This window comes from Anomaloglossus baeobatrachus, chromosome 11, assembly GCF_048569485.1.
Source record: "Anomaloglossus baeobatrachus isolate aAnoBae1 chromosome 11, aAnoBae1.hap1, whole genome shotgun sequence".
NCBI classification, from domain to species: Eukaryota; Metazoa; Chordata; class Amphibia; order Anura; family Aromobatidae; genus Anomaloglossus; species Anomaloglossus baeobatrachus.
The window spans coordinates 97985738-98012956 of record NC_134363.1 but is presented as its reverse complement, the minus strand read 5'-3'; the positions used below and the strand labels follow the sequence as shown (position 1 = coordinate 98012956).

The following is a 27219-nucleotide window of genomic DNA, read 5'->3' as shown; positions in this document are numbered from 1 at the left end:
CGTGTGAGCCCCGTACACTGCAGCCACCTCCCGTGGGAGCCCCGTACACTGACTGCAGCCACCTCCCGTGTGAGCCCCGTACACTGCAGCCACCTCCCGTGGGAGCCCCGTACACTGACTGCAGCCACCTCCCGTGTGAGCCCCGTACACTCCAGCCACCTCCCGTGTGAGCCCCGTACACTGACTGCAGCCACCTCCCGTGGGAGCCCCGTACACTGACTGCAGCCACCTCCCGTGTGAGCCCCGTACACTGACTCCAGCCACCTCCCGTGTGAGCCCCGTACACTGACTGCAGCCACCTCCCGTGTGAGCCCCGTACACTGACTCCAGCCACCTCCCGTGTGAGCCCCGTACACTGACTGCAGCCACCTCCCGTGGGAGCCCCGTACACTGACTCCAGCCACCTCCCGTGGGAGCCCCGTACACTGACTGCAGCCACCTCCCGTGGGAGCCCCGTACACTGACTGCAGCCATCTCCCGTGGGAGCCCCGTACACTGACTGCAGCCACCTCCCGTGGGAGCCCCGTACACTGACTGCAGCCACCTCCCGTGGGAGCCCCGTACACTGACTGCAGCCACCTCCCGTGGGAGCCCCGTACACTGACTGCAGCCACCTCCCGTGGGAGCCCCGTACACTGACTGCAGCCACCTCCCGTGGGAGCCCCGTACACTGACTGCAGCCACCTCCCGTGGGAGCCCCGTACACTGACTGCAGCCACCTCCCGTGGGAGCCCCGTACACTGACTGCAGCCACCTCCCGTGGGAGCCCCGTACACTGACTGCAGCCACCTCCCGTGGGAGCCCCGTACACTGACTGCAGCCACCTCCCGTGGGAGCCCCGTACACTGACTGCAGCCACCTCCCGTGGGAGCCCCGTACACTGACTGCAGCCACCTCCCGTGGGAGCCCCGTACACTGACTGCAGCCACCTCCCGTGGGAGCCCCGTACACTGACTGCAGCCACCTCCCGTGGGAGCCCCGTACACTGACTGCAGCCACCTCCCGTGGGAGCCCCGTACACTGACTGCAGCCACCTCCCGTGGGAGCCCCGTACACTGACTGCAGCCACCTCCCGTGTGAGCCCCGTACACTGACTCCAGCCACCTCCCGTGTGAGCCCCGTACACTGACTCCAGCCACCTCCCGTGTGAGCCCCGTACACTGACTGCAGCCACCTCCCGTGTGAGCCCCGTACACTGACTGCAGCCACCTCCCGTGGGAGCCCCGTACACTGACTGCAGCCACCTCCCGTGGGAGCCCCGTACACTGACTGCAGCCACCTCCCGTGGGAGCCCCGTACACTGACTGCAGCCACCTCCCGTGGGAGCCCCGTACACTGACTGCAGCCACCTCCCGTGGGAGCCCCGTACACTGACTGCAGCCACCTCCCGTGGGACCACGCTTACTGACGGGCGACACACTCCCTAGCGCGTCCGTAACTGACAGCGGAAATTACTTCCCTTCCCAGTTACTGTAGCGTCACTTTGCGATATTCAAATCGCCCAATCCAGGCCCGCGTTGTTCAACCCGAGGACGCGCTCCTACATTGCGCTCTCCTATTGGACGCTATGAATGTCAGTCATTGCGTAGGCGCCGCTACGAATCAAAATCCGTTTGCCTCTACGGCAATTGGCTATCATGCTTGACGTCGCAGCACTCTGATAGGACAGTGAGAACAGTTTGAAGTGGGCGTGTCCAGAAAATAGACGAAGGTTATATGAAGGGGTGTCGGTGGGCCGTGGAGGCTTAGTGCCGGGGAGCCGAAGCTAGGAAGGGCGGCCTGGGTGCTGGGAGACCAGGCGGTGACGGCAAGGGGTGGGTTCCGTAAAGAATAGAGCAGGCCGCCTGCGGTTGTGAGTATAAGCTAGGCCTCAGCTTGGCGTCACTTCATTTCCTTCTCGGTAGTTGCTGCCAGGCCCTTCCGTCCTGATTCTCCGCACTGGAGCGCTGTACACACCGGAGGAGATTGCGGTATCTTCTTTGGTGGCCCGGACCCTCGTGAGGCATGGTGAGTGTATGGGCCTGCGCGCAGGGCTCCGGCGTCCCCCATTGTCTGGCTGTGCTCTCCTGCGGCCTGCTCATTCTCCCGGGCTTGTGCTGTGCGGGCCTGGTGAGGAGCCCAGTCCCACAGGCTGCAGTAATAGGCAGCATTCAGCACAGTGCGGCTTTGTGCCAGGTGTAATTACTGCCGGCTCCGTGGCTACTTTCACACATCCGGTTTTTGCTCTGCAGAAAAACCGCAACCGTTTTTTTTACGCCGGTTGCATTTTTTTTTTGCATAGACTTACATTAGTGCCGTATCGTGCCGCAGGGGCTTGCGTTCGGTCCGGTTTTTGCCGCATGCAGCAGATTTAGCCGATGCCGCGGCTGGATAGAACGTTCCCTGCAACGTTTTTTGCTCTGGCAAAAAAAACCGCGCCACATCCGGGCGCTGCGGCGCATTTTTCAATGGCCTTTGGACGCCGCGCGATGCGGAAAAAAACGCATCCGGTCGCCGCATTCGGCTTTTTCCACTGCGCATGCTCAGTAGCGTGCCGCAACCGGAAAAAAACGGACGGGCTGCATGTAAAAACTTATGCAAAGGATGCAGTGTTTTCGCCGCATCCGTTGCATAGGTTTCACAGCCGGATTGAGCCGCACTGCTCAAACCGGATGTGTGAAAGTAGCCTTAAAACAAGCCATGAGAACTTTTGTAGACTTTTTAAAATTCCTTTCAGCATCTTCTCCAGCGGCACTTTGTTATATGCCAATCTGTGCCGTACTCTCCCTCCCCAGGTCCACAGTAAGGCTCTGCCGCAGCGCTGCTTGGTGGTGGCTGGGGTGCAGGCCCTTGGTGGCCCTGGAGGGGCATCATTTTGTATGGTGGTGGCGGTGCTGCAGCCTCAGCACTCCTGGAGGGGGATCATTCCGTTTGATGGTGGCTGAGCTACAATTGCTCAGAACTCCTGGAGGGGAATAGTTTGGCTGCTACTGGCTACATGGCTACTCCATGACACTAAGGGTCATTCTGGCTAGCGTTGGCTGTGGTGCAGCCACTCAGCACTCCGGGGGCTCATTCCATCTGGCGGTGGCTGTGGTGCAGCAGCTCAGTGCTCCTGGAGGGGATCATTGCGGTGGCTGTGGTGAAGCAGCTCAGTGCTCCTGGAGGGGATCATTGCGGTGGCTGTGGTGCAGCAGCTCAGCGCTCGAGGGGATCATTGCATGTGGCTGTGGTGCAGCAGCTCAGCGCTCGTGGAAGGACACATTCCTTGTGGCTGTGGTGCAGCAGCTCAGCACTCGTGGAGGGGCTCATTCCTTGTGGCTGTGGTGCAGCAGCTCAGCACTCGTGGAGGGGATCATTGCGCGTGGCTGTGGTGCAGCAGCTCAGCACTCGTGGAGGGGCTCATTCCTTGTGGCTGTGGTGCAGCAGCTCAGCACTCGTGGAGGGGATCATTGCGTGTGGCTGTGGTGCAGCAGCTCAGCGCTCGTGGAGGGGCTCATTCCTTGTGGCTGTGGTGCAGCAGCTCAGCACTCGTGAAGGGGCTCATTCCTTGTGGCTGTGGTGCAGCAGCTCAGCACTTGTGGAGGCGCTCATTCCTTGTGGCTGTGGTGCAGCAGCTCAGAACTCGTGGAGGCGCTCATTCCTTGTGGCTGTGGTGCAGCAGCTCAGAACTCGTGGAGGCGCTCATTCCTTGTGGCTGTGGTTCAGCAGCTCAGAACTCGTGGAGGCGCTCATTCCTTGTGGCTGTGGTGCAGCAGCTCAGTGCTCCTGGAGGGGATCATTGCGTGTGGCTGTGGTGCAGCAGCTCAGCACTCGTGGAGGGGCTCATTCCTTGTGGCTGTGGCACAGCTGCTTGGTGGCCCTGTCTGGCTGTGCTGGAGAGCGTATTGATGGGCTACAGCGCTGCCAGTGTGATGTCAGCACTGCTGTCAATGCTAGAGCCCAGGACCAGTGCTGTGTTCTGTGCTGTACCAAGTGAAGACTAATTCGTGACTTTAGTTTTTTTGCGTTTTTGCTGCAGAAATTTCTTGAGAAAACGGTTGTAACCTTTCTGCAGACATTCCCCAGCAAAACCTATGGAAAAATTAGCTGTGCGCACACTGCGTTTTTTTTCTAAAGAAAATTCTTTCAGTAGCTTTTCTTGAGAAAAAGAATGAGCATGTCACTTCTTTTCTTTTTCGCTCTATTGGGAGACCCAGACAATTGGGTGTATAGGCTATGCCTCCGGAGGCCGCACAAAGTACTACACTTAAAAGTGTTAGGCCCCTCCCCTTCTGCCTATACACCCCCCGTGCTCCCACGGGCTCCTCAGTTTTTTTGCTTTGTGCGAAGGAGGTCAGACACACACAGCACAGCTCCACAGATTGGTCAGCAGCAGCTGCTGACTATGTCGGATGGAAGAAAAGTGGGCCCATATAGGGCCCCCAGCATGCTCCCTTCTCACCCCACTCCCTTCGGCGGTGTTGTTAAGGTTGAGGTATCCATTGCGGGTACGGAGGCTGGAGCCCACATGCTGCTTTCCTTCCCCATCCCCCTCTGGGTGAAGTGGGATCTTACCGGTCTCCAGGCACTGAGACCGTGCTCCATCCACAACTCCTGTGGAGCCTGATGGATAGGAGCCGAGTATCGTTCAGGGACATGGCCCTGCATCTTGGAGGTACTCTGTATCCCTGTGGGGACCGCGCACGGCATCACCTCAGCTTTGCTGGGTGTGCTAGTGCACCGGGGACCGCGGCGCTGACCGGGTCTATATGTGCCATTACACACTCAGCGTCGCTGAGTGTGTTTATATGTAAGGGCTACCGCACTAACCGCCGTTGCCATGGGACACTGCGGCGCGGCTGGGACTTGTAGTTCGCCGGGGACTTTCACGCCGGCCGCGCTTTTACGGCGGCCGCGTTTATTACTAGAGTCCCCGGCTTCCTTGCGGCCTAGTTTACTTTTCTCCTGCCCTCAGCCCTGACAGGCAGGGGGAAGGGCGGGACGCTGCACGGAGCGAGCAGCTCTGAGGGCTGGAGTATGATTTACATACTCCACCCCCCTCACTGTGCACGGTGTGAGCACCTGTTCGCGCTCTTTCTTGGCCACGCCCACAGCTCCCTCATCTCGTCAGGACGCCGCAGCCATTCCTGTCAGCTCCACCGACGCTGCAGAAGAGGGACAAGTCCTGGGAGACCCAGACACGGTCTCTGGTGGCCTCACAACCGCTTTAGGCGGCTGGTAAGCAGCACCTGTTGGTGCTAGCCCCATGGTGCTGTAGTGTATTGGTACATTATTTGTGTATCATATATACTTTACACTGTATGAGCACAGTGCATTCTGGCTATATACCCTTTTGTGTAACTCAAGGAAAACTATAGCATGGCGCCCACAAAAGGCAGGGGTGCCAAAGCACAGGCTTATTATGCTGCCTGCGCCGCTTGTAAGACCCCACTACCGGCAGGTTCCACTGACCCTCATTGTGTGCAGTGTTCGACCCCTGTGCCACTTCTTCAGCCGGAGCCTATGCTAAGAGGGGCCCAGGGGGAGACACCTGTTGACACTGTCCAGGTGACGGGGACTGAGTTTGCTAAACTCTCTGAGACTATGGCTAAGATACTAGAAGCCTTGCAGTCCAGGCCGGTATCTCAGCAACGGGACCCTGTTGAATCGTTGTTCCCGGGCCCCCCTCAGTTGGACCAACAATGTCCTCCCGGGGTATCTCCTACATCCCAGTCTGAGGGTTCTGACTTAGACCCCAGCCCCAGATTGACTAAGCGGGCTCGCTTAGAATTTCCCTCGACATCATATTGTTTAGGGTCTCAGCGGGGGGAATCTTTGGTTGATGATGCGGAGACAGCTGATCAGGATTCTGATCCTGAGAGCGCTCTCAATCTTAATACTCCAGACGGGGACGCCATAGTGAAGATCTTATTGCGTCCATCCATCAGTTGCTGGATATTTCTCCCTCAGCCCCTCCGGCGGAGGAGTCAGCTTCTCAGCAGGAGAAGTTTCGTTTCAGGTTTCCCAAGCGGACACAGAGTATGTTTCTAGACCACTCTGATTTCAGAGAGGCAATCCAGAATCACCATGCTTGTCCAGATAAGCGTTTTTCTAAGCGCCTTAAGGATACACGTTATCCTTTCCCCCCGGACGTGGTTAAAGGTTGGACTCAATGTCCCAAAGTGGATCCTCCAATCTCCAGACTGGCGGCTAGATCCATACTTGCAGTGGAAGATGGGGCCTCGCTCAAAGATGCCACTGACAGGCAGATGGAGCTCTGGTTGAAATCCATCTATGAAGCTATCGGAGCTTCTTTTGCCCCAGCATTCGCAGCCGTATGGGCGCTGCAAGCTATCTCAGCAGGTCAAGCGCAAATTGAAGCAGCCACTTGCACGGCCGCGCCACAAGTGGCATCCATTACCACCCAGACCTCGGCAATTGCGTCTTACGCTATTAATGCTGTCCTGGACTCTGTGAGCCGTACGGCGGTGGCGACCGCCAATTCGGTGGTACTCCGCAGGGCCTTGTGGCTACGGGAATGGAAGGCAGATTCTGCTTCCAAAAAGCGCTTAACCAGTTTGCCAATTTCTGGCGACAGGCTGTTTGGCGAGCGTCTGGATGAAATCATCAAACAATCCAAGGGAAAGGATACATCCTTACCCCAGCCCAAACAGAACATTCCCCAACAGAGGAGAGGGCAGGCGAGGTTTCGGTCCTTTCGGGGCGCGGGCAGGTCCCAATTCTCCTCGTCCAAAAGGTCTCAGAAAGAACAAAAGAACTCTGATGCATGGCGGTCTAAGTCACGTCCTAAAAAGAACATTGGAGGCACCGCTAACAAGGCGGCTTCCTCATGACTTTCGACCTCCTCTAGTAGCATCCTCGGTCGGTGGCAGGCTCTCCCGCTTTTGCGACGCCTGGCTGCCACAAATAAAAGACCGCTGGGTGAGAGACATTCTGTCTCACGGTTACAAGATAGAGTTCATCTCTCGTCCCCCGACTCGATTCTTCAGGTCTTCTCCGCCTCCCGAGAGAGCCGAGGCTCTTCTGCAGGCGCTGGGCACTCTGAAGGCAGAAGGAGTGGTGGTCCCTGTTCCTCTTCATCAACAGGGCCACGGTTTTTACTCCAACTTGTTTGTGGTCCCAAAGAAGGACGGGTCTTTCCGTCCTGTCCTAGACCTGAAACTTCTCAACAAACACGTAAAGACCAGGCGGTTCCGGATGGAATCCCTTCGCTCCGTCATCGCCTCAATGTCCCAAGGAGATTTCCTTGCATCGATCGATATCAAAGATGCTTATCTCCACGTTCCGATTGCCCCAGAGCACCAGCGCTTCTTGCGCTTCGCCATAGGAAACGAACACCTGCAGTTCGTGGCACTGCCATTCGGCCTGGCAACAGCCCCACGGGTTTTCACCAAGGTTATGGCTACTGTAGTAGCGGTCCTCCATTCTCAGGGTCACTCGGTGATCCCGTACTTGGACGATCTGTTGATCAAGGCACCCTCTCAAAAGGCATGCCAACACAGCCTCGACGCTACCCTGGAGACTCTCCAGAGTTTCGGGTGGATCATCAATTTTCCAAAGTCAAATCTGACACCGGCCCAATCGCTCACATACCTTGGCATGGAGTTTCATACCCTCTCAGCGATAGTGAAGCTTCCGCTGATCAAGCAGCGGTCACTACAGACAGGGGTACAATCTCTCCTTCAAGGCCAGTCACACCCCTTGAGGCGCCTCATGCACTTCCTGGGGACGATGGTGGCAGCAATGGAAGCAGTCCCTTTCGCGCAGTTTCACCTACGTCCTCTTCAATGGGACATCCTACGCAAATGGGACAGGAAGCCGACGCCTTGACAGGACCGTCTCCCTCTCTCAGGCGACCAAAGCTTCCCTTCGGTGGTGGCTTCTTCCCACTTCATTATCGAAGGGGAAATCCTTCCTACCCCCATCCTGGGAAGTAGTCACGACGGACGCAAGTCTGTCAGGGTGGGGAGCGGTTTTTCTCCACCACAGGACTCAGGGTACGTGGTCCCGGCAAGAGTCCTCGCTTCAGATCAATGTTCTGGAAATTCGGGCAGTGTATCTTACCCTGAAAGCGTTCCAGCAGTGGCTGGAAGGCAAGCATATCCGAATTCAGTCGGACAATTCCACAGCGGTGGCATACATCAACCACCAAGGCGGCACACGCAGTCGACAAGCCTTCCAGGAAGTCCGGCGGATTTTGATGTGGGTGGAAGCCACGGCCTCCACCATATCCGCAGTTCACATCCCAGGCGTGGAAAACTGGGAAGCAGATTATCTCAGTCGCCAGGGCATGGACGCAGGGGAATGGTCCCTTCACCCGGACGTGTTTCAGGAGATCTGTTGCCGCTGGGGGGTGCCGGACGTCGACCTCATGGCGTCCCGGCACAACAACAAGGTACCAACGTTCATGGCACGGTCTCAAGATCCCAGAGCTCTGGCGGCAGACGCCTTAGTTCAGGATTGCTCGCAGTTTCAGCTCCCTTATGTGTCTCCTCCGCTGGCACTGTTGCCCAGAGTGTTACGCAAGATCAGGGCCGACTGCCGCCGCGCCATCCTCGTCGCTCCAGACTGGCCGAGGAGGTCGTGGTACCCGGATCTGTGGCATCTCACGGTCGGCCAACCGTGGGCACTACCAGACCGACCAGACTTGCTGTCTCAAGGGCCGTTTTTCCATCTGAATTCTGCGGCCCTCAACCTGACTGTGTGGCCATTGAGTCCTGGATCCTAGCGTCTTCAGGGTTATCTCAAGAAGTCATTGCCACTATGAGACAGGCTAGGAAACCAACGTCCGCCAAGATTTATCACAGGACGTGGAAAATTTTCCTGTCGTGGTGCTCTGCTCAGGGTTTTTCTCCCTGGCCATTTGCATTACCTACTTTTCTGTCCTTCCTTCAATCTGGACTGGAAAAGGGTTTGTCGCTCGGTTCCCTTAAGGGACAAGTTTCAGCGCTCTCTGTGTTTTTCCAGAAGCGCCTAGCTAGACTTCCACAGGTACGCACGTTCCTGCAGGGAGTTTGTCACATCTTTCCACCTTACAAGCGGCCGTTAGAACCCTGGGATCTAAACAGGGTGCTGATGGTTCTTCAGAAACCACCATTCGAGCCAATGAGAGATATCTCCCTCTCACGACTTTCGCAGAAAGTGGTTTTTCTAGTAGCAGTCACTTCTCTTCGGAGAGTGTCTGAGCTAGCAGCGTTGTCGTGCAAAGCCCCTTTTCTGGTTTTTCACCAGGACAAGGTGGTTCTACGTCCGGTTCCGGAATTTCTCCCTAAGGTGGTATCCCCCTTTCATCTCAATCAGGATATTTCCTTACCCTCTTTTTATCCTCATCCAGTTCACCAATGTGAAAAGGATTTGCACTTGTTAGATCTGGTGAGAGCACTCAGACTCTACATTTCTCGTACGGCGCCCCTGCGCCGCTCGGATGCACTTTTTGTCCTTGTCGCTGGCCAGCGTAAAGGGTCACAGGCTTCCAAATCAACCCTGGCTCGGTGGATCAAGGAGCCAATTATCGAAGCTTACCGTTCGGCTGGGCTTCCGGTTCCCTCAGGGCCTAAGGCCCATTCTACCAGAGCCGTGGGAGCGTCCTGGGCTTTGAGGCACCAGGCTACGGCTCAACAGGTGTGTCAGGCGGCTACCTGGTCGAGCCTGCACACTTTCACGAAGCACTATCAGGTGCATACCTATGCTGCGGCGGATGCCAGCCTAGGTAGAAGAGTCCTTCAGGCGGCGGTTGCCCACCTGTAGGAAAGGGCCGTTTTACGGCTCTTACGAGGTATTTTACCCACCCAGGGACTGCTTTTGGACGTCCCAATTGTCTGGGTCTCCCAATAGAGCGAAAAAGAAGGGAATTTTGTTTACTTACCGTAAATTCCTTTTCTTCTAGCTCTAATTGGGAGACCCAGCACCCGCCCCTGTTTTTTTGTGTACACATGTTGTTCATGTTGAATGGTTTCAGTTCTCCGAGTTTCCTTCGGATTGAAGTTACTTTAAACCAGTTTATAATTATTTTTCCTCCTTCTTGCTTTTGCACCAAAACTGAGGAGCCCGTGGGAGCACGGGGGGTGTATAGGCAGAAGGGGAGGGGCCTAACACTTTTAAGTGTAGTACTTTGTGCGGCCTCCGGAGGCATAGCCTATACACCCAATTGTCTGGGTCTCCCAATTAGAGCTAGAAGAAAAGGAATTTACGGTAAGTAAACAAAATTCCCTTCTTCTGCAGCTAATTGCATTATTTCACTCCATTGACTGTAATGTAATCACGAAATCATGCAGGGAATAACGCAGGTAGCAAATTCTGTGCGGTTCATTGCGTTTTCCTGCGTTATTTCACGTTTTTCAGGACATAATGGTCAATACTGCCCTGCGTTTTGCAGGGAAGTGATGTCATGAAAGGAAGAACCTAAGCAGAGTAAACACACAGATCACACACATCGACACAGACCTAGAATGCACATACAAAACAAACGTACATATCAAAAAATAAAAAACAAAAAAAAGTAGGCTCCGCCGTATTTTTACAGTCCAGCCAACGTAAACACACAGCGGCAGCCTGGTATTCTCAGGCTGGGGAGGGCGAGGGCCAGGGTTAATGCCCCTCCAGCCGAGAATAGCCCACACAGCTGCCCCGAGAATGTCGCATCCATTATGCGACAGTCCCGGCATGTTACCGGCCCATCCCGATTGCCGTGATGCGGTGGCAATCGAGTTAATGGCAACGCATTGCTGCCACTAAGTTCTAGCTTAATCACGGCAGTGTCTGAGACAGTTTCCATGATTAACCCGTAAGTAAAGTGAATAAACACACACCGAAAAAATCCTTTATTTTAAATAAAACAAAAAAGCTCCCTCTTTCACTACTTATCCCTACCCACCCCACCCCACCCCACCCAACACACAGCTTCGGCGTAATCCGAGGTCCCACGATGCTTGAATCCAGCCTCGACTGACATACTCAATGCAGCCACGTTCAGTGAGCGATGCTGCAGGGGTAACTACAGGTCATTTCTCATGGTCGGTAATGTTAACACATTACCGCTCGCGAGAACTGCAGTGTCCTCACAGGGACTCTTATCTATTATCTATCCATGTGTCTTTCTTTCTATCCATTATCTGTCTATCCATCTATCTATCCATATCTATTTATCTGTCTAACTATCTATCCTTTATCTATCCATTTTTCTATCCATCAATTATCAGTCTATCCATCTATTTATTTATCTATCTGTCTAACCATCTATATATCCATTATATATCTATCCATTATAAATTATCTATTTATTGCTGTTAAAGAATTTAAAAATACTGTGACCAACCTGCAAAAAAACGCACCAAAAACAGGGGACTGGGTACACTACCAGGAGCTTATATTTAAATCTCACCTCCATCGCTGAAAAACTTGAGTGGTGATTTAAGGGTCAGCACACACGGTGAGTAATACAGAGCGAGTGGTACGAGAAAAAATTGCATTCCACTCTGACCAATATTACTCTATTTGGCAGCTCCATTCTTTCTCAGCCCTAATTGGACTGAGAAAACAATCGCAGCATGCTGCTGCGGGTGGAATGCGATCCGGTTTCACTCGCACACATACAAGTCTATGTGGGCGAGAGAAACATCGCACTGCACTCGCATTACAGCGGTGTAACGCGAGTGCAGTGCGATTATCGCATCGTCCGACAACGGCGGAGATAGGGAAATAAATCCCTCCCCTATGCAGCTGTTGTCTGATTGCACGATCAGACCACAGTCGCAATGACGCTCGGCTCCCGCTGTGCTCCGAGCGTCATGCGAAGACTTGCACTAATCCCCGTGTAGCCTCAGCCTAAGGCTAGGTTCACATTGCCGTTGTTTTGCATCAGTCACATGCGTTGCTTGACGCTTGTGACTAATGTGTTGTACAACGGATGACAAGAATAGAATTCATTGTCGTATTCCGTTGTAAAACGTGAGAGCGAGCGATCAGCTGATCGTTCACAATAGCCGGCCGCCGGCTTTTGAGAGCGAACAGATGATCTCCCAGCGGCCGGCTAATGAGAGCGATCAGCTGATCTCTCATTAGCCGGGCAATCCGTTGATCGCTCACAGAAGGCGGCCGCCGGGCGATCAGCTGATCGTTCGGCTGCTGAAAGAGAGCATGCGCAGCGGAATCAAAAGGATTCCGCTGCTCAAACGCTACATGCTGTTCCTGCCGCCTGACGGTCAGTCATTCCACGACTGATCAGTCGCGTGGAGGATGCAATGCAGAGTCATCCGTCACAATCTGCCGCTCATACAAGTATATGGGAACAACGGAATCCGCCTGATTGCGTTGTTTACTAGAGTCGCGGATTTTGACTGATGCAAATTGACGGAAATGTTAACCTAGCCTAAGACTGCAGCTGGAGCACCACCTTTTCTGGAAAAGTGCAACCCATTCTCAGTTTCTTGTTTTGAAAGTTTGCCATCAGTCGAAATGTGGTGAAAAAAAGAATCCAGGGCTGGATCAATTTTTTTTTTGACTTGTATAAGGCTGCTTTCACACTACGTGTTAACATGCGTCCTGAACGTTTTTTGCTGCAAAAGCGGATCCTGTTTTTGCAAAGAGAAACGCATGTGTTATTTCTCTAGTCCCTTCCACGACAGCATAGGAGGTTGTCTCTCCACGCCCTAATTGGGACAGGAAGTTCAAGAGGTTTAAAAGGACCCTCCCACCTCCCATAGCCAGTGTCTTTCCTGTCCCCATGGGGCATGGAGAGGTTTTTATTTTCTCCTATGCTGTGGTGGCCGGCGAACTACAGTATAATATTTTTTCTTTTTTTTTTTTTCTTCCCCTGTTACGTTAAGCCGGACAGCATCGGTCGGGCCTTCACCGCTCCTCCCTTGCTGTTCCCTCACGCTGTGGGGGACCGCTGCTCCAGCCTTCCGGAACCTCCTCTGGGGTGATGCAGGCTGTTGAGCTCCCCGGCCGGCGTCCTCCCTGAGCCGCCGGCCGCTTCCTGCATGCACGCTGCCGGAGCGATCCGGAAGTGCTCCCGGGGGCGGGACTTCCGGTCTTGCGAACTTCCGGTTGAGCGCTTCCGGTTTGCGGAGGCAGCGTGGAGGACACGCCGCCGCTGACACGGCCTGTCGGGGACCTGCTGCAGGAGGCGGGGAACATTACCAGTCGCTGGGGGGGCAGGCCTTTCCACAGGAAGGCTGCCCGGAAGGCATCAGAACCACGGTAAGGTTTCTTCTGTGTGCACTGTCAGGTCTTCCTATGCTTCTGCAGAGCCCAGCGTTTCCCCTGCTTCAGTAAGAGGCTGAGGGACGGTCCCTTATGCCTGGTATCAGGCTGACTTGGTGAGTGGTTTCCAGGAGGATGTGCCTGCTGGTATTTGTGTCAAGTCTGACAAGTGTGCAACGGAAACTTTGCCAGCAGTGTACGTCTGTCCCTTCCATGGGCTACTGGGAGTTGAATCTCAGTGGACACTGCTGGATATTGCTGTGTCAGGATATGGGCTGGCTGCCTGGTCTGATGACGCCTCTCTGTTCCGTTGAGTGGAGAGGGCAGGCATCGTGTGTATAGACACCGTCCCTTGTGCCAAGCTACGGTCCATGTTGATACAGGAGCTTCAGGCCTCGCTGGCCTCCCTCCCTGCTGCTGACCCTTCTGCCACAAAACAGTTACCTCCAGTCGTCTGATCCTGAGGCTGATTCCGCCTCGGTGGGTCCCGATAAAGGTTTTCCTCCGGGAGGCCTGACCGGTCTTTTCTTTTTCCCTGAGATGATTGGGGGATCTTAATGGAGCAGTTGGGTGCACTATGGGGTTGGAGGATGAGTAGGTCCTCCCCTCCGTTCGGGGCGAAATATTCGCGGACCTAAAAACCACTGGGCATGCTACTGTCCTGGATCTTCTCTCTAGAATGGGATTTCCTTGAGGAGCTTTCTGGAGTGTCCTCTGACACAGTTTCCCCTGGAGAGTTCTGGGTTGCTTTGGGAGATTCCCATGCAGGTGGCCAAGGTCGCTCTACAAACAGCACTCCCCCTTGCGGACGATTACCAGCTTGGGAATCTGATCGTTAGGTCAGGAGTCTCAGGAAGAAGTCCTGGGAGGCTTCGTCGTCTCCCATCGGGCCCATACTGCCTCCTCTTCGGTCCCCCTGTCCCTCCTTCGGAGGCTCGACCAGTGGAGGCTCATTTCCTGGGGTGCTCCTAGGGTTGAGTACTGGAATCCCTTCCCTTAGGAAGGCAACTAGTTTGACAGGTACCTCTGTGTAGTCGGTCCGCCTGGCTGCCAGGACCTCAGTCTTGTCTAACTCGGACAGACGAGCTCTAGGCTAAGGCTTGGAGTAGGGACTCTACTTCCACACTGCGGATTGCTCCCGTCTGTTTAAGGGTTGGGCCTGCCCTGGATGATATTCTGGACAGGGCGACTGATCGTCAGGCCAACCGGATACACCCTCCAGGCAACGGTCATTTCGTCCCTCGATACCTCGGGCCTCCCAGCCCAAGGGGTGAGGTGAGTCTGACCGTGGGAACTACCCTTTGGGTGAGGGGAGTACTTTTCTCATCCCTTCCCATCCACAAAGTCCTCAGCATGACGAACAGTGTGTCTGCTCGGGTGGGGAGACGGCTCTCTGCCTTTCTTCCCCAGTGGCGGGCCTTCTCCGCCTGGCCAGGGGTCCTACAAGCTCTTCTCAGAGGGTCTATTGGTCTCTTCCCCCAACCAACCCCCCCCCCCCCCCCCCGGCCTCCGCGACACACCATCTGGAGACGTCCGGTTTTTTTTCATCTATCTGAGGCGTCTAATTCCAGCGGGTCAGATGCCGTCGTTTCATGAATGGAGTCTGGGAACTCTGTTGTTCCCCTGCTCGGTCTCCGCCACCTGTTGGCCTCGATTGCCCTGAGGGACGCCTAGTTCCATGTGCCCTTCCATCCTTGTCTCCGGCAGTTCCTCAAAATTGCGGTTCTGCACGGAGGGGCCATGCTTCATTTCCACTTACAGATACTTCCCTTCGGGTTCTTCTCGGCTCCAAGGCTCTTTCAAGGATCAGGGTTGAGGTGGTCACCTTCCTCCGTTGCAGAGTTGGCCTCATCCTGACAGGCATCCTTCCCCCAGAGGATCACAGATTGACGCTGCTGGCCAAACTCTCTATGTTCATAGACAAGCGCGCCCGACCCTTCGAGGCGCTATATCGGCCCTGGGTTTATGACGTCCTGCATTCCCTCAGTCTTGTGGGCTCCGGCCCACTCTTGTTGTCTATGGGATCATATCCTGGTTCATTGGGTCGGACTCCCTTCCTCCCTGAACTCCGGTTTCGCCTGTCGGCACCCGTCTTCTCGTCCCTTCTCTGGTGTGTCCCTACAACCTGATGGTTGGGGTTGCCTGGACCCGGTCACCCCTGGTTACACTGGCAGCCGATGCCAGCCAGAGGGGCTGGGGGGCTATGGTGGACGACTATCAGTTCAGGGGGGCTGGAGCCCTTAGGTCGGCACCCAGTCCTCCAACTACCGGGAACTCGGGGTGGTCGGAGAAGCCCTCCTCGCTGCCCAGGATCCCATCCGGGACACTCATGTCCAGGTCTACTGGGACAATGGCTCCACAGTGGCACATCTCCGCCCTCAGGGCAGTACTAGGTCGGCGCCCTGAAGTCTGTGTCCTCCCGGATCTTCCACTGGGCAGGGCAGTCCCTGCTGTCCCTTTCTGCAGTCCATCTACAAGGGTCCCTACACCTTCCAGCAGACTTCCTGAGTCGTCAGGATGTTCACCCAGAGGAGTGGAGTCTGGCCCAAGCGGTGTTCTGCTCTCTGGTGGCAAGGTGGGGTACTCCAGAGGTGGACCTCTTTGCTTCAGCAGGAACTCGCCAGGTCGCAACATTGTCTCCCTGAACCCTCGGGGCAACGCGTTGGGGGTGAACGCCTTCTGCCACGATTGGTCCTTTTTGCCTCGATACGCCTCCCGCCTACTCCTCTTCTCGCACGAAGCCTGAGGACGATCAGGGACGACGGAGCCACGACCATCCTGGTCGCTCCTCTGTGGCCGCGACGGAGTTGGTACTGCCTGATCCTGACTCTCAGCCTCGACGGACCGGTCCTCCTGGGTTCAGACCCCAGTTTCCTGTCTCAGGATCCGATATTCCATCCGGTCCCCCAGGAGCTCCAGTTGGCTGCCTGGCTTCTGAGGCCCGAGCACTGAAGGCCCAAGGACTTTCTGACTAGGTCGTGGCTGCTCTACAAAAGGACCGTACACCAGTGGCTAGTAGTATTTCCCCTGAGGTCTGGATGAGATTTCCTCCTGGTGTGGTTCTCGGCCTCCTGACCCGCTCCGGCCTACCATTGCGCAGATTGTCGAGGTCATCCAGAGTGGATTGGACTTAGGCCTTCGGCCCAGCGCCCTGAGGGTGCAGATCTCGGCGCTTCGTACAGTCTTGTCCCGGCTCTGGCAGATCGTCGCTGGATCCACCGTTTCAGGGTGTCCGCTAGTAGGCTCTGTCCGCGGCGGAGGATCCTGACGCCTTGCTGAGATCTCAATGTGGTCCTTACCGGATTTTCTCGGTCACCCTTTGGGCCACTGTCCTCTTGTAAGATTCGTTCTCTTTCTCACAAGACTGCCTTTCTTGTGGCTATTACGTCTTCTCGTAGAGTCGGGGAACTTCAGGCTTTGTCTATTCGGGAGCCTTCCGGACCGTCAGAGATGACAGCATTGTTTTCAGCTGGACCCTTCCTTCCTTCCCAAGGTGGTTTCGGCTTTTCACCGTTCTCCGTCCTTCATCCTGCCTTCCTTCTGTCAGAATCCTCCGGGTGAGGAAGGGTTTCATTCTTTGGTTGTTCGTCGGACAGTGTTGCACTACCTGGAGGTTACTGCTTCTTGGCGCCTTGATTATATCCTGTTCATCCAGCCCTTTGGCCGACATAGGGGCAGGAAGGTGGCTAAGAGTGCCGTCGCCAACTGGATTGTGCGGGCAATTTGAGACGCCTACCTCGCTCAGCATCTCTCTCCGCCTACCGGATTCATGGCGCACTCCACCGGGGCTACCTCTGTCTCCTGGGCTGCATGGGCAGGGGCTTCTCCTGAGCAGATCTGCAAGGCGGCTACGTGGTCTTCCCTCCATACTTTCACGAAGCATTATTGTCTGGATCCGGATTCCAGCAGGGATTGGCTTTTGGCAGGACAGTCCTGCAGGCTGTGGTCCCCCCCTAGGTATCAATTCTTTGGTATTCCTCCTATGCTGTCGTGGAAGGGACTAGAGAAATAAGAATTATTCTTACCGTTAATTCGATTTCTAGGACCTTCCACGACAGCAGGTAATTCCCTCCCCTTTTATATTCATATATTCATGGATATGTTGTACTTCTCATTTGCTATGGGTTCTTTGTAAGACACTGGCTATGGGAGGTGGGAGGGTCCTTTTAAACCTCTTGAACTTCCTGTCCCAATTAGGGCGTGGAGAGACAACCTCCTATGCTGTCGTGGAAGGTCCTAGAAATCGAATTAACGGTAAGAATAATTCTTATTTTACAGGATCCTGTCACTTGAAATTATGGGCGGGTATTGGAGTCACGTGATCGGGAGTGAGGGGAACTGAACGTGATAGAATGGAAATTGAGGGGGAGAGAGAAGACACTACCGCCCCCATCACCGCACACACTCCGGCACTACCATCCCAATCATCACCGACCGCACACACCGGCACTACCGTCCCCATAATCACCGCACACACGCATGCATTACTGCCCCCATCAGCGCACACGCGCAGGCACTACCACCCCCATCACTGCACACACGCAAACACTACCGCCCCATCATTACAGCACACACTGGCACTAGCTGAGTGATGTCACCACTGACTGCGCGACTCACTTCAGTTGCTCTGTGGAGCTCACAGGAGTGGCGGTGTTCTACAGCCGCTCCCATCAGCTTCATGTAGCAGCTGGATACGTCATGGGACCTCGTGTGGATTACGCCAGACCTGGAGGGGTGTTTGGGGATTTTAATAGTGTTGAAAGAGTTTTTTTTTTTTTGTCTTTCATTCCAAATAACGGATTTTTTTGGGTGTATGTGTTTTACTTTCACTATAGATTAATTATGGGGGGTGTCTCATAGACGCCTGCCATGATTACCCTTGGACTTAGTGGCAGCTATGGACTGCCATTAACTCCTTATTACCCCGATTTCCACCGGACTAGGGCAATTCGGGATGAGCTGGGTAGAGTCCCGGGACTGTTGCATCTAATGGATGCGGCAATTCCGGGCGGCTGCTGGCTGATATTTTTAGGCTGGGGGGCTCCCCATCCTGAGAATACTAGCCTTCAGCTGTGTGGCTTTACTTTGGCTGGTATCAAAATTGGGGGGGACTGCACGTCGTTTTTTTAAATTACATATTGTACTGCACGATATAGATCCGCCCACTGGCTGCTGTGATTGGTTGCAGTGAAACAGCTGTCACTCAGTGTGGGGGCATGTCTGACTGCAACGCAATTAATCAGAGAGACTGACAGACTCTGATCACGCCAGGCTGGTTTCTGTCCAACAGGATCCTGTCTATCAGCATGCCAGCATTCACATGCGTTTGTGTGCGGTATAGTCAGGATCCAGTGAAAAACAGTATGTGGACGCAGCTCAAAAACGCTACAAGTGGCATTTTTGAAAAATGGTAAAATATTGCAACTCGCTGGATCCTCACTATACCGCACGCAAACGCATGTTGACGCACGTCCATTGCAAATGCATTGAAATTAAAATGTATTTGCACTGGGATGATCCACTTTTGCAGCCAAAAAAGTTCAGGACGCATGGTGAAAAAAAGTAGTGTGAAAGCAGCCTTAGCGGCAGATGGCCTCACAATGGATCTGTCGACAAATGTGACGGAGACAACGTCCACAGTAATGTTTTTTTGTGTGCGTCGAAAAAACTGACTGCGATGGATACGTCACAATCTGTCGTTGTGATGGAAGCCTATCGGCGCAGGATCCATCGTCATCCGTCAAATGACAGATCTGTCTGATTCCGGTTTTTATAACTGAGCATGCCCAGAAGTGTTGTAAAATCACTGCTGGTTAGGAAAAAATGGTACGACAGATACGTATTTTTACAGGATCCGTCGCATCAGTTTTACCACAATTTCAAACGTGTCCATCGCATCAATCACAAAACTGATTGTGACTGATGCAAAATTAAACTGATGTGTGAAAGAGGCCTAAGGCTATGTGCCCACGGGGACAGTGTCCTGCGGATATATCCGCAGGACATTCCGCAGGTGCTCCCAGGAAACAGCACCACAACTTTTCTGTTTCCATGCTGCGGAATGTCGTGCGGATATTGTGCGGGCATTCTGCATTGAGGATACAGTGCCATGGCTTCGGCACTGCATCCTCAATGCAGAACAAGTGCTGCAGTGATCGGAGGAGTTCATGCTTACCTCCATCATGCAGCACCTCGCTTTCCGGCAGCCGGGTCACTCAGCGTCTGCAGAAGAAGGTGGGTGGGCCTGAACTAGCTCCGGCTGTCACATGACCGGAGCTCGTGCAGGCTCCGCCCACGTCTTCCTTCCTGTACCTGGATTCACCGCGCTCCTGTACACCGGACGGAGAAAGTGACTCCGGTGAGTCAGGTAAGTATATGGGACCCTGCGGAGAAATCCGCAACAATAATTGACATGCTGCAGATTTTCCGCACGGAAATCCGCACGATTTCCGCTGCGGAAAAATCCGCAGCGTGGGCACAGCATTTCCCAAATGCCATAGAAATGGCTGGGGAGTAGCTGTGCTGCAGATTTCTGGAAAATCCGCGGCTTTTCCGCGAGAAATCCGCGGCAAAATCCGCGCATTTTCCGCAGCGTGGGCACATAGCCTAAGGGCGTTGTCATTATTCTCTTTGGGATCATGTACCAGTGTGTCGTCACACGATCCTGGCAGTTAATCAGCTGCCGTTTCACTCCCTGCCTTTAGATAAATGGCTTACATAAGGAGGAATTGAGTGCTGCCGCGGTTTCCTACAGATGTGTGATATGTCCAAAAGCGCGAGGAGTACAGCAGCCGCTGATTAACCGCCAGGATCATGTGACATCACACTGATACATGTGACCTTGAAGAGTGCGGACACCGCTGTAACAGTGCGCACCAGAGGGGAGTGCTTTTTATTATTTTTAAGGGAACCTGTTGCCTGTAAAAACGTTAACCAGCAGATATGGGATTAATCTACAGGTTACTACCATTTGGAAGCTGCCTGGAGCCTGCACATTAAATCGCTCTGCCAGGAGGAAATTAACTTTGTCCTAGCAGCTTTCGGGTTTTAGTTACAGGGGGGACGTCTGTGCATGTTCAGTCACCACCCTGTGTATGGAGAGTGTCAGCTGTAACCACCTCCGGTGCTGACTGACAGCAGGTGCTAAGGCAGAAGGCTCAGTTCCGAGGATGTTGTTACCGCTGTGGCTCTAGATTCAGAGAGTGGTGACTGAACCAGCGCCATCCTTGTGACTGAAACCCAACCACTGCCGGGAGGAATAAAGTTTTTCCTCCCGGCAGCAGGTATTTGCAGATACTGGGCATTTTCAGAATGCTATTAGGCTATGTGCTCATGCTGCGGAAAATTCACGGAATTTGCCGCGATTTTTTTCCTGGAAATTCCGCAGATTTTTCAAAAATCCGCAGTTTGGGAACTGCTGTGCCCATGCTGCGTTTTTCCGCAGCGGAAATAATGCGAATTTCCCTGCGGAAAAATCTGCATCATGGGAATTATTCCTGTGGATTTCTCAGCAGGGTCCCATACTTACCTGCCTTGATAGAAGACACCGGGAGGAGCGCAGTGGATCCAGGAGCAGGGAGGAGGTGGTGGGCAGGGCCTGCACGAGCTCCGGTCATGTGACAGCCGGAACTAGTTCAGGCCACCTTCTCCGGCAATGTGCAGATAGACATGAAAATGAAGTGCTGCGTGATGGAGGCAAGTATAAAGGCCCCTATCACTCAGCACTTGTTCTGCATTGAGGATGCAGTGCCCAAGCCACGGTACTGTATTCTCAATGCAGAATTACCGCAGCATATCCGCAGGACATTCCGCTGTACATCCGCAGCATGTAAACAAAGTTGTGCTGCGTATTTCTGGGAGCTCCTGCGGAATGTCCTGCGGTTATATCCGCAGGACACTTTCCTCGTGGGCACATAGCTTTAGCCTGCAGATTAATCCCATATCTACAGATTAATATTTTTAAAGGGGACAGGTTCCCTTTAAGGAGGAAACAGTGATTGACAAGCAATTGTCTGAGTAGTAAACAACCCCTTTAAGATAGCAGCAAATATGTAATATCTAGAAAGTTTTAGCTTTACTAGATTTCAAGTTTCTTAGAAGTGAGGATTGTTACTCTTCCATTTGATATATTGATTAGCTTTTTTTTTTTTTGTCTTTGCAGAATTCAAACGTTGAAAACTTGCCTCCACATATAATTCGCCAGGTTTACAAAGAGGTCTCTACTTTAACATCTGACCCTCCAGAAGGCATAAAAATCATTCCAAATGAAGAGGATATAACCGACGTACAAGTCAGCATTGAAGGGCCAGGTTAGTATTACTGAGGATTCTTTAACCTTTTAACAGAGCATGTACTGGTACATCCTAAATTGTCAAGGGATAATCACCTGGTCTGCTGAGGGCAGTCAGCGTGTATTCCTGCACATGTCAGCTGATTTGAACACCTGACGTGTGCTTCGCAGGCACGGGTGGATCAGCGATCCATCCGCTCCTGTTGGCCTCTGACATCATGCTGTCAAAATGTGACAGCACGATTTAAATGCCCCGATTTTAATGTGCTATTACCCGACAGAGTCCCTGATGGTAGCACAGGGTCATGTGATTACTCCTGTAGCTCATATGACTCACTTGTAACAGTCGACCGAGTAGCCGCTGTTATAAGGGATGAGCATTTCTGGTGATCTGAGCTGTATAGCTGTAATAGAAATGAATGAGCGATCAGACTGCTGTTCTTTATAGTCCACTAGGGGGACTAGTAAATAAGTTTTTAAAAATTTTAAAAAAAAGTTCAAATCACCCCCTATTCGCCCCATTGTAAATTAAAGGGTTAAAAAATATGCACGCATTTGGTATAACTGCTTTCAGAAATGCTCAATCAAAATATAAAAACAATCTGGTAAACTATGTAGCGGCAAAAGCGCTATGGGTCCCGGAAAATGGCACAAAGTGTGCCACTTTTTTTTGGACAAACTTCAGGAATTTTAAACTTCTTAGATAAAAGTAAACCTATATTTTTGGTGTCTACGAACCCGTACCGACTTGAGGCATCACTGACACATCAGTTTTACCATATAGTGAACATGGTGAATAAAATATCCCCAAAACAATTGTGTAATTGTACTTTTTTGGAATTTTTCTGCACTTTGAATTTTTTTGCCGTTTTCCAGTAACTATATTGTAAAATTCATGATTTCATTTAAAAGTACAACTTGTCCCGCAAAAAACAAGCCCTCATATGGCAAGATTGAAGGCAAAATTAAAATGCTATGGGGCTCGGAAGAAGAGCAAAAAAGGAAAATCGCCCGTGGGTGAAGGGGTTAAGAAAAGTTAACACAATGCTCACCCTTCAGCTACGCAGCACTGCTCTGATCACTGCTGAAGCAAAGTGCTGAGTGCAGCAGCTCCACAGAACGAGCCTGTGTGCTGTGATTTCTGCAGTGCTGATGTGAGCGAATGATGTGGCATAACCATTGCAGCCGAAAAGCAAGGGGGTGCGCATGTACTGTATTACATGTACAAAAAATGCAATTTCACAATTTTTGACAGTTTTGTTTTTACTTTGTTCGTTGTCCAGTAAAAATGTTGACAATATGATTTTCTTCAGCGCTCTATTGGGAGACCCAGACGATTGGGACGATTGGGGTATAGCTACTGCCCTCTGGAGGCCACACAAAGCACTACATTAAAAGTGCAAGGCCCCTCCCCCTCTGGCTATACCCCCCCGTGGTATCACGGGTTCTCCAGTTTTAGCTTTGTGTGCGAAGGAGGTCAGACATTCCATGCATAGCTCCACAGATTTTAGTCAGCAGTAGCTGCTGACTATTTCGGATGGAAGAAAAGAGGACACATATAGTGTCCCCAGCATGCTCCCTTCTCACCCCTGGATGGTGTTGTAAGGTTGAGGTACCTATTGCTGGTACAGGGCTGGAGCCTGACATGCTGTTTTCCTTCCACATCCCCTTGTAGGGCTCTGTGGAAGTGGGATCCTGCCGGCCTCTCAGCTCTGACGCCGGGCTCCATCCACAGACCCATAGCACCTGATGGATTCGGAGCAGGAGTACGATCAGGGACAGGCCCTGCATCATACAGGTACTCTGTGTCCCCGGCAGGCACAGACACACTCCGGGCTGGCTGGGTGTTGTAGTGCGCCGGGGACCGCAACGTGGAGTTGGTGTCCCTACAGATTACTGGGGGACTTTTTTGTGTATGGGAACGCAGCGCCGACCCCCTCTGGACCGGGCGGCGCTGCTGTGACTTGTGGTGCGCCGGGGATCCGCCGTCCGCGCTTTTACGGCGGCGGCGGTTATAAATTTAGTCCCCGGCTTTTTGGGCCTAGGACGCCGGCAGCTCCGATTCGTTCCCGCCCCCACCCTGTCATTCAGGGTAGGGGAGAGACGCTGTTCGCTAGCAGCGACGAGGGCTGGAGCCTGATTTACATGCTCCAGCCCTCTCACTTGGCACAGAGGGAAGCAGGCTTCCCGCTCTTGGCCAGGAACGCCCAGGGCCCGCCCCCCTTCCTCTCTCGAGACGCCGGCAGCCATTACATGCATGCCTGGCTGGAGGAAGGACGCAAGGCTCTGGGAGACCTGGACTAGGGGCTATCTGGCGACCACACACCCGCTTTTTTAAGCGGGCGGTAAGCGATTTTTCTGTGCTGGTCCCTCTAGTGCCTCACGGTGTATCGGTGTACTGGGTACAGATATATAGATATTGTATTTCTTGCACTGTGAGGTCGCTTCTGGCTGCATATCCCAGATCGCTCTGTGGAAGCAGCAACATGTCATCCTCAAAACGCAAGGCGGCCAAGGCAAAAAGGGCTGTGTATACTGCGTGTGCTGCATGTGGGGCTAATCTACCAGCAGGCTCCGATGACCCCCATTGTGTGCAATGCTCCGACCCGGTGCTGCTTCGCCAGCCGGAGTCAGGAGAGGTAGCGACCCAGGCTGAGACGCTTGTAAGTTCTGCCCCGGTGACAGGGACAGACTTTGCAGTTTTTGCAGATAATATGTCTGTGTCTATGGCAAAAATCCTTGAAACCTTGCAATCTATGCATGGGGCTCAGTCTCTGGGCACGGCGAGGCCTCTGTCCTCAGGTCCCCCTTACTTGGAATGTATCCAGCCCACAGGGGGGTCCCCGGCTTCACAGGCCGAGGATTATGACTCAGATGATGGCCCCAGCCACCCTAAGCGAGCTCGCTGGGAAAGACCCTCGACGTCTTCACACTGCTCAGGGTCTCAGCGCAATCAGTCTCCCTGTGATGTGTCTGATGAGAGTGATCAGGAATCCACTCCTGGAACCCCTCTCAACCTGGATACCCCGGATGGGGATGCCATGGTAAACGACCTTATCTCAGCCATCAATAGGCTGTTGGATATTTCTCCCCCAGCCCCTTCAGCAGAAGAGGCGGCTGCGGAGCAGGAGAAGTTTCGTTTCCTTTATCCCAAGCGTAAATTGAGTGCTTTGTTAGATCACTCTGACTTCAGAGAATCAATCCAGAAGCACGACGCTCACCCAGAAAGGCGTTTCTCTAAACGATCTAAAGATACGCGTTTCCCTTTCCCCCCTGAGGTGGTCAAGCGCTGGACACAGTGTCCAAAGGTAGACCCCCCGATTTCCAAACTTGCAGCTAGATCCATAGTTGCAGTGGAGGATGGCGCTTCACTTAAAGATGCCAATGACAGACAGATGGACCTTTGGTTAAAATCTGTCTATGAAGCTATAGGCGCGTCGTTTGCTCCGGCATTCGCAGCCGTATGGGCACTCCAGGCTATTTCAGCTGGCTTAGCAAAAGTGGATGCTATCATGCATCCAGCAGTGCCGCAAGTGGCGCACCTTACCACGCAGATGTCGGCGTTTGCGTCTTACGCTATCAATGCGGTCCTAGAATCTACCAGTCGCACCTCAATGGCGTCCGCCAATTCGGTAGTTTTGCGCAGAGCCTTGTGGTTAAAGGACTGGAAAGCAGATGCTGGTTCCAAAAAATGTTTAACCAGTTTGCCTTTGTCTAGAGATAGACTGTTTGGCGAGCCATTGGCTGACATCATTAAGCAGTCCAAGGGTAAAGACTCCTCTTTACCACAACCCAGAACATCCAAACCTCAGCAGAAAAAGTGGCAGCAGAGGTTTCAGTCCTTTCGAGGTTCGGGCAAGACACCTTTTACCTCGTCCAAAGGGACTCAGAGGACGCAAAGAAACTCAGATTCGTGGCGGACTCACACACGCCCCAAGAAAGCAAATGGAGGTACCGCTTCCAAAGCGGCTACCTCATGACTTCCAGCCCCCCCCTCCGCATCGCCGGTCGGGGGCAGGCTCTCCCGCTTTTCCGGCATTTGGATGTCACAGGTCAAAGACCGGTGGGTGACGGACATTTTGTCTCGCGGGTACAGAATCGAGTTCAATTCTCGTCCTCCAGCTCGGTTCTTCAGAACCTCCCCACATCCAGACCGAGCAGATGCTCTGCTGCAGGCGGTGGATTCCCTAAAAGCGGAAGGAGTGGTGATCCCAGTCCCTCCTCAGGAACAAGGGCAAGGGTTTTACTCCAATCTCTTTGTGGTTCCAAAAAAGGACGGCTCGTTCCGTCCTGTTCTGGACCTAAAACGGCTCAACAAACATGTGCACGCCAGGAGGTTCCGGATGGAAACCCTCCGCTCTGTCATTGCCTCAATGTCCAGAGGAGACTTCCTTGCCTCAATAGACATCAAAGATGCTTATCTCCACGTGCCAATTGCTACAGAACATCAACGTTTTCTACGTTTTGTGATAGGAGACGACCATTTTCAGTTCGTAGCTCTTCCATTTGGTCTGGCGACAGCCCCACGGGTCTTCACCAAGGTCATGGCGGCGGTGGTAGCAGTCTTGCACTCTCAGGGACACTCGGTGATCCCTTACCTAGACGACTTATTGGTCAAAGCTCCCTCTCAGGAGGCATGTCAGCACAGCCTGAATGCTACGCTGGAGACTCTACAGTCTTTCGGATGGATCATCAACTTTCCAAAGTCGATCCTATCACCGACTCAGTCACTAACGTATCTTGGCATGGAGTTTCATACTCTAGCAGCGATAGTGAAGCTGCCGCTGAACAAGCAGCGGTCACTACAGACAGGGGTGCAATCTCTCCTGCAGGGCCAGTTGCATCCCTTGCGGCGTCTCATGCATTTCCTAGGGAAGATGGTGGCAGCCATGGAAGCAGTTCCCTTTGCGCAGTTTCATCTGCGCCCACTTCAATGGGACATTCTCCGCCAATGGGACGGGAAGTCAACGTCCCTGGACAGGAAAGTCTCGCTTTCCCAGACGGCCAAGGACTCTCTACAATGGTGGCTCCTTCCCACCTCATTATCTCAGGGAAGATCCTTCCTGCCCCCATCCTGGGCAGTAGTCACGACAGATGCGAGTCTGTCGGGGTGGGGAGCAGTGTTTCTCCACCACAGGGCTCAGGGGACGTGGACTCCGCAGGAGTCCACCCTTCAGATCAATGTTCTGGAAATCAGAGCAGTGTATCTTGCCCTACTAGCCTTCCAGCAGTGGCTGGAAGGAAAGCAGATCCGAATCCAATCGGACAACTCCACAGCGGTGGCATACATCAACCACCAAGGAGGGACGCGCAGTCGGCAAGCCTTCCAAGAAGTCCGGCGCATTCTAATGTGGGTGGAGGACAGAGCATCCACCATATCCGCGGTTCACATCCCAGGCGTAGAAAACTGGGAAGCAGACTTCCTCAGTCGCCAGGGCATGGACGCAGGGGAATGGTCCCTTCACCCGGACGTGTTTCAGGAAATCTGTCGCCGCTGGGGAGTGCCGGACGTCGACCTAATGGCATCCCGGCACAACAACAAGGTCCCGGCATTCATGGCGAGGTCGCGCGATCAAAGAGCTCTGGCGGCAGACGCCTTGGTTCAAGATTGGTCGCAGTTTCAGCTCCCTTACGTGTTTCCGCCTCTGGCGCTCTTGCCCAGAGTGCTACGCAAGATCAGATCCGAGTGCAGCCGCATCATACTCGTCGCTCCAAACTGGCCGAGGAGGTCGTGGTATCCGGAT

General features: G+C 53.5%; 1 protein-coding gene across 1 annotated transcript in view; it reads left to right on the top strand.

Moving 5' to 3' along the window:
- The first annotated feature begins 1672 nt into the window (after nt 1–1672).
- The window catches only part of UBE2S (ubiquitin conjugating enzyme E2 S), a 58613-nt gene continuing 33066 nt past the window's right edge, over nt 1673–27219 (top strand). Inside the window, exons 1-2 of the mRNA XM_075329440.1 lie at nt 1673–2007; nt 21347–21494. Of these exons, the coding sequence (XP_075185555.1) occupies nt 2005–2007; nt 21347–21494 (151 nt within the window). The 5' untranslated portion in view covers nt 1673–2004. The remainder of the gene's footprint in view (nt 2008–21346; nt 21495–27219) is intronic.